Source organism: Oncorhynchus mykiss, chromosome 26 (assembly GCF_013265735.2).
Source record: "Oncorhynchus mykiss isolate Arlee chromosome 26, USDA_OmykA_1.1, whole genome shotgun sequence".
NCBI classification, from domain to species: Eukaryota; Metazoa; Chordata; class Actinopteri; order Salmoniformes; family Salmonidae; genus Oncorhynchus; species Oncorhynchus mykiss.
The window spans coordinates 23,050,393-23,060,574 of record NC_048590.1 but is presented as its reverse complement, the minus strand read 5'-3'; the positions used below and the strand labels follow the sequence as shown (position 1 = coordinate 23,060,574).

Genomic DNA, 10,182 nt, shown 5'->3' with positions numbered 1-10,182 from the left:
AGTAGTTGGTGAATCTGTCACATCGTTTTCCATTAACCTTACTGATGGAAGTACAGTACGTAGCTATGAGCTATATATGGGAAATCCAGGTTGTTCAGAGTCAAGCTATGTGACTTTTTATGTACACGTCAGCCTTTCTGGAGTTAATATATGAGCCCTTCTGCTTGATGCACTGCCACACACTGGGAGGTTTTCTAGTGTGTCAATGTCAGGGAGTTCAATGTGTCCCTCTCGGATCCCATCAGCAGGCTAATGAGAGGGACAGGCTGACAGCGCTAGCTAGGGAGGAGACATGGTTTGTTCATCTAGCTATTGCAGCACAAGCCAAGATGGAGAGGAAACTTCACTCTCATTCAGTTACAGTTTTTCTCAGTTGCTAAAACACTAAAACCCATTGGCTGAACAAAGTTCTCAGTTGCCTGGACTCATTTAGCTAATTATGCAGTCTGTTGTCAATACCTTAAACCATTTCACATGGTAAAACACAATTTGCAAATCTCACTTAGACTTTTCAGCAAAACTCTAAACACATTCTCATTCTCAAAACACATTCTGCACTCTAATGCACATGTCATCCATACTGGTAAACACAAGTGGCAACAATCAAATACAAATAGAGAACATATGTCATTGATTGAACACAACCACTCAAAAATGATTTAACCTGTTTCAAATGATGTGACACAACCAATATAAGCCAGTTCAGAGAGCAAACAGGTTGTTGAAGGTGGGAAGGAGAAAGTCTGAGAATGGATAGGAGAAACAATGTGAGAGGACGAGGACGAGTGTGTATGCGAGGTGGGCGACGAAGAGGAAGAGGAGGAGGGAAAGAAAGAGGAAGAGGACAAAGAAGACAAAGAGTTGAAATATCTGATGAAATTCGAGCAACAGTTATAGACCATGTTCTTGTCCATGGACTAATAATGAGGGAAGCAGGACTTAGAGTGCAACCCAATTTGAGCCGATTTTCTGTGTCCACCATAATAAGGACATTCAGAGAAGAGAACAGGTACAGTATACTACTGTATTTTTGTAATTCCAAATTTACTGTACTGCACTATATGCAGCTGTTTCAATAGACATTTGTAAAGTGAATCACTGTATGTATTGTACTGCATGAATATGTTTTGTAACTGCACAACTACTTTTTGTAGAATTGCAAGGCTGCCACATGCAGGTGGAAGGACAGCTATATTCACTATGGAGCACGAGGCCGTTATAGTTGGCATGGTCCTTCAAGATAATGCAATACGACTCAGAGAAATCCAGGAACGAGTGATAAAAGACAACACACACTTCCAGGGAATCGACAGCGTGAGCATTTCCACAATTGACCGTGTCCTCCATCGTAACAGGATGCGAATGAAACATGTATACAGAGTACCTTTTGAGCGCAACTCACCAAGGGTGAAAGAACTGCGAGCTCAGTATGTGCAAGTAAGTGTACATTCAGAAACATTTACTGAAATCCAGATTGTCTACAGTACTAACACATACTATGTGAATGACATTACTCTTCAGTGCATACAATGTATGTGAATCAGAAGCCTAATTGTACTCTACAGTATAGCACTGTCTCTGTACGACTTACAAAATCCTACATACAGTATATTGTATTTCTACACAGACAATATTTGACTTGGAATCCTTGGACAGACCCCATGAGATCATATTTGTCGATGAAGCAGGCTTCAATCTAACAAAGAGGAGAAGGAGAGGCCGAAACATGATTGGACAGCGGGCCATTGTTGAAGTCCCTGGTCAACGAGGTGGCAATGTCACAATCTGTGCTGCAATCAGCAACCGTGGTGTTCTACATCACCATGTTACACTCGGGCCATATAACACCCAGCACCTTTAAGATTTATTGCCAATCTAAGATATATTTTATTTGAGCAGCAGGTTCAAGAGCAGCAGGGTCAATAGCTAAATGAGAATCCCATTCCCACCTATGTGATAGTGTGGGTGTAAGGGCGTTCGTCTGTAGGAGGAAGAGAAGCGGACCAAAGCGCAGCGTGGTGGTTATTCATGTTTTAATAAATCACCACACATGAACAAACTAACAAAAACAAGAAATGTGAAAACGCAAAACAGTCCTATCCTGTGACAACAAACACAGTGACAGGAACAATCACCCACAAACACACAGTGAAACCCAGGCTACCTAAGTATGATTCTCAATCAGAGACAACTAATGACACCTGCCTCTGATTGAGAACCATACTAGGCCGAAAACATAGAAATGCCCCAAAACATAGAAAAACAAACATAGACTGCCCACCCAACTCACGCCCTGACCATACTAAATAAATACAAAACAACAGAAATAGAGGTCAGAACGTGACAGTGGGACAATGTCAGTTTCCACCGAGCTGCTCAGGTAAGGGAATGGTTTAACATCAATGGGCAGTTTATGAAATAGTACCTCCCTCCATACTCGCCTTTCCTGAATCCGATTGAGGAGTTTTTCTCCTCTTGGAGATGGAAAGTGTATGATAGACAACCCTACACCAGAGTAAATCTGCTGCAAGCCATGGATTTAGCCTGTGGTGATATAGGTGAGGAATCATGTCAGGGCTGGATACGACACACAAGAGGCTTCTTCCCCCATTGCCTCAGGAGGGACAATATTGCTTGTGATGTCGACGAAGTGCTCTGGCCTGACCCAGCCCAAAGACAAGAAGAAGCACATTGATCACGTTTACTCCTTTGTTTTTGTCCCTTTTAGTATTGTATACTGTAGTACAGTGCATTGTAGGCTGTATACTGTACAATGGACACATTGTATGGCCCTGAACATTGTGCTTTCCATTTATTACAGTTTTTTTGGATTGCTTACACACTAAAATTAAAAGTAGTACACTATTAGCAAAACCTTACACTCAAGAAGCAAAACATCAGCCCATATTTGCACAACTATAAGCACATTGTCAACCTCACACTTGTTGCAAAACTCTACACACAGTGATTTGCAAAACACTAAACACACTTAACATACATTACACACAAAAATCTATCATGAAGTCACGTCCTTGCAATACCAAAGCACTGACTGTCAAATTACCACACCGTCCAAACAATTGGTTCAACACAGTATTCAGGTGTGCAAACACTCGTTTGCTGAATTGTAGACACACCAATCAGGTGTATAAGCACTATAAAAAGCAGCAGGTGAGTTCATCGGTCTTCAAGCACAATGGAAAGAGTCAGAGAAAGAGTAAGACGAGGAGGAGGAGGAGGAGGAGGAGGAGGAGGAGGAGGAGGACGACGACGAGGAGGACGAGGAGAATGAGGAGAATGAGGAGAATGAGGAGGACGACGAGGAGAACGAGGAGGACGAGGAGAACGAGGACGAGAACGAGGAGGAGGAGGAAGGGGAGGAAGAGGAAGACAAGAAGGTGCTCAAAGAGGACCGAATCTGACAAATGAGATCCACGCAACACTGGTTGACCACATTGTCAACCACGGCCTGACGCTGAGGGAAATTGGACTGCGCGTACAGCCAAATCTAAGCCGATATGCTGTGGCAAGTGTGATGAGAACATTTCGACTGGAAAATAGGTATTGTAAAAATATCATCATATCAAAAACATCTGCACGGTTTCAGTAACTGCTTACAGTACTGTATTCTATGCACTATCAGCACTTCTGTTACCTTTTCCAGTGAAATTACTGTACTATTGTATACTGAATTTTTTCTACATAGGATTGAGGGTCAGGGATGACAAGGGGGAAGGCCTCCTATGTTCACAGAACAGCAAGAGAGGGAGATAGTAAACATGGTTTTGGCCAACAATGCTATAACACTCAAGCAGCTCCAAGCTAACATTGTCAATAACCACACCATTTTCAACGATATCCATCAGGTCTCAACATCAACACTGGCACGCATCCGGAAAAAAAACATATTCAAATGAAGCAAATTTATCGAGTGCCTTTCGAGCGCAATTCCGAAAGGGTGAAACGACTGCGGCATGATTATGCAGAGGTATGTATTCACTTTAGCAGTGTGATCTTGCATACTGTCTCATAATCTTTTACTGTACTGTAATATGTATACTAGATCTACACTGAACTACACAATTTTGCCTGACACTGTTTTTCTGAGAGTTTTATGAATGGATGGAGAGGAGATCCAGCATGAGTACATTTACGTAGATGAGGCTGGGTTCAACCTGACGAGAACACGAAGGAGGGGAAGAAGCATCAATGGCCACAGGGCTATAGTCAATGTCCCAGGGCAAAGTGGGGGTAATATAACACACTGTGCAGCCATTACACAGAATGGGGTCCTCCAAAGTCATGCCTATATGGGCCCTTACAACACAGCACTCATACTTACATTCTTGGACCAATTGCACAACATAACAGCAGAAAATCAAGTCGATCATATGCAATACATTGTTGTCTGGGACAATGTGTCTTTCCACCGCTCTGCTCTGGTTCAGAACTGGTTACAGCAACATCCACATTTCACCGTCCTATATCTTCCACCATACTCTCCATTCCTCAACCCTATAGAAGAGTTTTTCTCGGCATGGCGGTGGAAGGTATATGATCTCCGTTCCAGGCTGAGGTACCCCTCATCCAAGCCATGGAGGAGGGCTGTGACCAGATAGAGGTAGCTTCAATGCAAGGATGGATTCGTCATTCAAGACGTTTCTTTCCAAGGTGTCTTGCTAATGACAACATTGCCTGCGATGTTGATGAACTTCTCTGGCCAGATCCAGCTAGGCGAAGAGACAATGTCTAGTTATTTTTTATTTTATTTTTTTGAACTTACAATATGTAAAGTGACGTTTGGTTACAGTATTATGAATCTCCATGTCAACATTTTGGGCGTGTTGAGAAATAAATGAGTTTCTTCAGTCTGCAACATTGGTCTTTTGTAGTGTTTGGTGAATTTACATTATATTTGTACTTTGTTGATAGTAGCCTACTCTAATCATAGGGAAGTAGAAGTGCTAAAAGTGTTTTAGGTTTATCACAGCAGAGTGTATCTCGTGTCAACAGAGTATAGTAATGTGAAACGTGTGTGTTTCATATGGTAACAAAGTGTGGTTTTTAAAAATAAGTGTATAGTTTTTACAAGAGTGTTGAATTTTGCAAAGGATCTGTGGTGTTTTGCTATTTGGGTGTGTGGTTGTGCTAATTGTGTGTAGTGTTTTGAAAACACGGGCCCTGTTTTGAAAATCGTGCTTAAGCAATCAAAAAAAAACTGTAACAGTACTGACTGCTCAATAGATTTTGACTGGTTGCAGGTTCATATCAACAAACAACAAGAATTACAGTATCACAGAGACAAAGGACACGTTTGTGAGATGCAGGGTACAGTACTGTAAAAATAGGGGTACAAGGAGGAGGAAGAACAAAAAACAAAATTGCAAAGAGCAAAGCAGAGTAGTAATTTCTGATCCATTTTGAGCTACTATGATAGAACATGTTTTCATTCATCAAAAGACAATGACGGAAAAATATGAATATTTTTTGAGATTGAAGATTTACTTCTCCCTGAGAATTGTATGTTTTGAACAATGCGTTTTCTATTTTTCGGTGTATTGTTTACTGACTGCTTGAGAGTGTACATCATTTTGATCTCTTTGTTTATGATTTGAGAGCAGTGTTTGATTTTGAACACAGGTAAAACTGTTTTGAGGCGAAAGTTTCACTTTGCGAGAGGAGTCAGAGGTTATGTAAATAGTGCTTGAAGATGAGGTTTTGTGTTTAATGTTTTCAGGAAATGGAGCAAGGTTTCAGAAATTGTGTTTTAGCAATTGAGAAAAACTGTAACTGGAACACTTAGATTTCTTTAGAGGTGGAAAAACCCAACAACAACGAATAGATCACACACAATATTTGTTTATATTAGCATATCAATTTTATTATATTATTTTACTATATTAGCTTATGTACATTACATTTACATTCACAAAAACACAGAGAACATCAGTGGGAGAATACCAGGCCTTGTATGAAGCGTATCCATCAATCTCCGGCGGCATGGAGGATAAGGGCCCTCCCCTGATCCCCAGAGGCCTGTCCTCCTACTCCTCCTCCCCCTCAGGACACTCCCATAGAAAGGTCAGAGGACAGTCTTGCATCTGGTAGCTGTAGACGGTGTCGAATAGACAAATCTGGTCCTCTCTGAAAGTGTTTCTCCAGTCACCGATTTTACCTGCAAACAGAACAAGGTCTTCATTATTATGGCCCATCTCTCTCCACAGCACTGTGAGTGCAGGGGAGGCCTATGGTACTGTTCTATCCTTCTGGCACTGACTGAAACATATCTCTAGTCAGGATTGTACTCCTGTTGAGCAAGGGAGCCCCACCTTTCCTCATGAATTTGCCTTTGCTGTGGTCCATGATCTCCTGTGGGACCAGGGTGTAGTTCACCATGGCGTTGTCTCTCATGCTGCTAAAGCTGCAGTGTCTCAGGGAGCTGGTTAACTCCTCGCCCGCTAGGGGGCACTGCAGGAAAGCGCTGATCTTCTCCATCGAGCCTCGCAGGTCCTGAGAAAAGTCAATGCTCTTATTATAGATACGGACAAAGAGGGTTGTTTTCACAAGAGGCTAAAATGATCTTCTATGTCTAGTCTATCAACAACATTTGTGGCATACTAAGAGATCCAACGCTCATTAGGTGAGATACAGTGAATACCTGTAATGCAAGCAATTATTTTTCCTAAAACAATGTTCATGTGGTATTTTATGTGCACCTGTTCTCCAAGAATAAATCATGATGTCACTTAAAATAGCATCTCACAAAGGTCTATTTATAATCTATGACTAATATTTTCATGTCTGAAGGACAGCCTATTTCTGTAGTTAACACAATCTCAGAGAATCATGAGACTGTAATACAACTGCTGTGATACAAGTGTTGTGTTTTGATGCCCTTAAATGGACATGTCTACAATAAGGTTAGGGGTGACACAACTGCCATGGGGAAGAGAGAATGTAATGGGGTGTTTGCATTGCATGACAACCACAATAAATAGCAGACAGTAATAGAGAAGATTTATCCTACCAGCCACATATCCTCATAAGAGACATAAAGAACATTTGCCAAGACTTCTGCTTGTTTCGTCCAGCCTTTCACATGATCGAACCAGGACCCATAACTCACTGTAAAAAGGGTAAACGTTGGATTAGATCTGACTGTTAACAAGAGGATTAAATCCCAGAAATGCACGAGGTACAAATCATTAGTGTCAACTCACCTGATCCCTCCAGAAAACTATCCAGAAACTCATCAAATGAGTTGGGTTCTGGGAGGAATTTGGCCATTTTATGGAAGTGGTAATATGACACAACAACATCTTTGGGGTTTCTGGCAACATAGATGACCTAAGAGATGGGGTGGAGATAGTGTCACTTGCTATCAATATATTATTTCCATAGAGTTGCTTTACAAAAAAAGGAAATGTCTCACAGCATTGAGAATAGTTTCTTCAACATAACCACATCCTACCTTAGCTTTGGAGCCCTGGAGGGCAGAGGCCAGCAGGTTGTAGGGCAGGTGAGTGGTAATGATTCGGGGCCCTTGGGTGGCCCCTAGCACCTTTGCACTGTAATACTGTTCCAGCCAGGGGGCTCGGGCCCAGTTGGGAACAGTTTTGGAGAGTTGTGGGTCCCCTCTGTTTTTCACAAGAGTGACAATCTCCTGCATCCAGGTAGTCCCTTTAACCAGAGATCACAGAGGGAAAGAAAGAAGAGTTAAAGAGAGAACTGTACACCTAATACCTCTGTCTTCATTGAATCCCTCCCTAAACCACTACTTCCATAAAGTTAGGCTGTCTGAGAGAAGTGGATCTTGAAAACAATGAATCAATGACAAGCAAAACCAACCGTGACAATACAATAACTTACTGTAGTCTGTACATATACAGTTATTAAAAACCTGACAGTTTTCTTCAACTGCAAAGTATGTGAAAGAGGGAGAAGGACTATAGTTGGCTAGTGTTGCAGCATGTCTAATGTGTTGTGACACAGAGCAGAGGTGTGACAGAGCTGTCCTGTCCTTACCTGATTTGGGGTAGGTGGCGATGACGGTGTCCCTGTCCTGGAACTTGAAGTGGCAGGCATAGTTCAGGGAGTCCTGTGTGTGAATGTGCCCAGGGAATGAGATGTGATGGAAGGTCTCTGTCACGTCCAGCCTGGCCATGTCTGTCTGTCTGCCTGCCTGTCGGCTTGTCTACTTAACTGCCTGTCTGCCTTTTGGTCTGCCTGTGCCTGTCTCTCTGTCTGTTTGTCTGACTGACTATCTGTGAGGAAGTATGAGATGATCTGGCTTGCTACGGACCTTAAATAGCGAAGCAGTAAGATACAACAGGAACTGTAAGAGGAACTCTAAAGCTGAGTGGGTGTGGCCGTAGAAACCGTTTAATGTTGTCTGGTTGGTGGGGGTTTTCCCAGGAGGAAATGTACTGTATGGTACATACTGTAGCCATGGGAATTACCACTTGTATAGAGATCATTTTATTTTGTACAGGTGAAGTTGGGGCTGAGTAAAATGATCCACACTGCCTGTACATAAAAATTGTCTCTGAGCCTGTTGGTCTGGGTCGCAAAGCTGGAATCCTTAGTTGATACATCCATTTTTTGACTTATAAATTAATGATATATACTCATTGATGCTTAAGGAATGTAACTTTATAAATGCCTCACGAGCTTAGTTATACTGTCCTACTCCATCAGAACCTAAAATACAAGCTTGATTTACTCCAATGATTGTGAACAATGTAATTGCAAACAAACACTGTATAGCCTCAAAACATGGTTAAAGGCCCAGTGCAGAAATATGTTTTTCACCCATGTTTTATATATATTTCCACACTATGAGGTTGGAATAATACTGTGAAATTGTAAAAATTATGATAATGTTATTTTAGTGTAAGTGCTGTTTGAAAATACCACTTGAAATCTGGTGACATCCCCAGGTGGTAAATTAGTAAGAAAGAGAGTTCCAATCCTCTCTACCAATAACAGTTTCCCCTCCCCACTCAGACCACTCCCAGAAAGTCCTAGCAAAATTCTTGCCTGAGAAATTACTATTTGCTACGAAGCTATTTTTGTTTCTGTTTGACCATTTTAATTGAAAACAATCACAGTATGGTATTCAATTGTTACCCAGAAATGATTTGATTTTGAGAGGAAAGCAGCTGCATTGGACCTTTAAGGGCTCCTCTGTGGAAATTCAGGGTTACAGAATGATTGACATTTTAAAGACGATGTTACTGCGTTAGCGGTGACAGCAGTCACGGTAAACACTGCATATGTCGGCTCACTCGGAAATGACCTTTACATTTATATTGCGCAATCTGGAACGCTTCAGCGATACAGATTGAATGGAGCCCAAAACTATCATTTTGATATCATGGATGGTCCGTCCTTGCATCTATAGCTCTGTCTATGAGTTTGAGAGTGGTTACATTTCTCCAAACCCATCCCTCAGCTTTTTACCAAAACACAGGCAGGGTGCCCACTTTGTTATTATTTCAATTAAGGATTCTAGCTTTAATACTACAGTACTTTCTGCCAGACTGCAGGATTCTTCTGTTTCATGACGAGGGTGACTGGAGTCCTTGATTATCCTACAGTGTTGAGTTATATTTTTGCCACTGTTTAATTGACTCAAGGACGAGAGTTGTTGATGATGAGCGAAGAGTCCTGAGGGCGCTCTAAGGATGTTTTATCTAAGAGTTGATTATCATAATGCAAACAAGTCATGACCTTCGCAAGGCTCTTTTTACTGCTCCTGATAGAGAGCGGACTGTAATCTGATTCAAATTAACATCTTACCTCAAAACACTGTTATTTTCAGAATAGACTTCTAAGTAACCATTCATAAGAGGCTATTATTGTTTTATTTCACCTTTATTTAACCAGGTAGGTCAGTTGAGAACAAGTTCTCATTTACAACTGCGACCTGGCCAAGATAAAGCAAAGCAGTGCAACAAAAACAACAACACAGAGTTACACATAAACAAACGTACAGTCAATAACGCAAAATAAATGAAAAATAGAAAAATCTATGTACAGTGTGTGCAAATGTAGAAGAGTAGGGAGGTAGGCAATAAATAAGCCCAAGAGGTGAAATAATTACAATTGAGCATTAACACTGGAGTGATAGATGAGCAGATGATGATATGCAAGTAGAGATACTGGGGTGCGAAAGAGCAA

At 41.4% G+C, this 10,182-nt stretch overlaps 1 protein-coding gene across 1 annotated transcript; it reads right to left on the bottom strand.

The window, feature by feature from the left end:
• Positions 1–5,863: 5,863 nt before the first annotated feature.
• On the bottom strand, positions 5,864–8,334 carry sult5a1 (sulfotransferase family 5A, member 1). The gene is made up of 6 exons (XM_021586021.2): positions 8,026–8,334; positions 7,472–7,680; positions 7,221–7,347; positions 7,028–7,125; positions 6,330–6,510; positions 5,864–6,175 (listed from the first exon to the last, which is right to left on the bottom strand). Exons 1-6 carry the CDS (start codon positions 8,162–8,164, stop codon positions 6,045–6,047), a joined length of 885 nt encoding a protein of 294 aa, XP_021441696.1. The 5' UTR covers positions 8,165–8,334; the 3' UTR covers positions 5,864–6,044.
• Positions 8,335–10,182: the final 1,848 nt, after the last annotated feature.

Excerpts from the sequence above, each read along its gene's own strand:
- sult5a1 (XM_021586021.2), bottom strand. The coding sequence starts at position 8,164 with ATGGCCAGGCTGGACGTGACAGAGACCTTCCATCACATCTCATTCCCT. Across the intron at positions 7,681-8,025 it reads CGCCACCTACCCCAAATCAG|GGACTACCTGGATGCAGGAG; the intron begins GTAAGGACAGGA and ends CTCTGGTTAAAG. Across the intron at positions 7,126-7,220 it reads TAGTTTTCTGGAGGGATCAG|TGAGTTATGGGTCCTGGTTC; the intron begins GTGAGTTGACAC and ends CCCTTTTTACAG.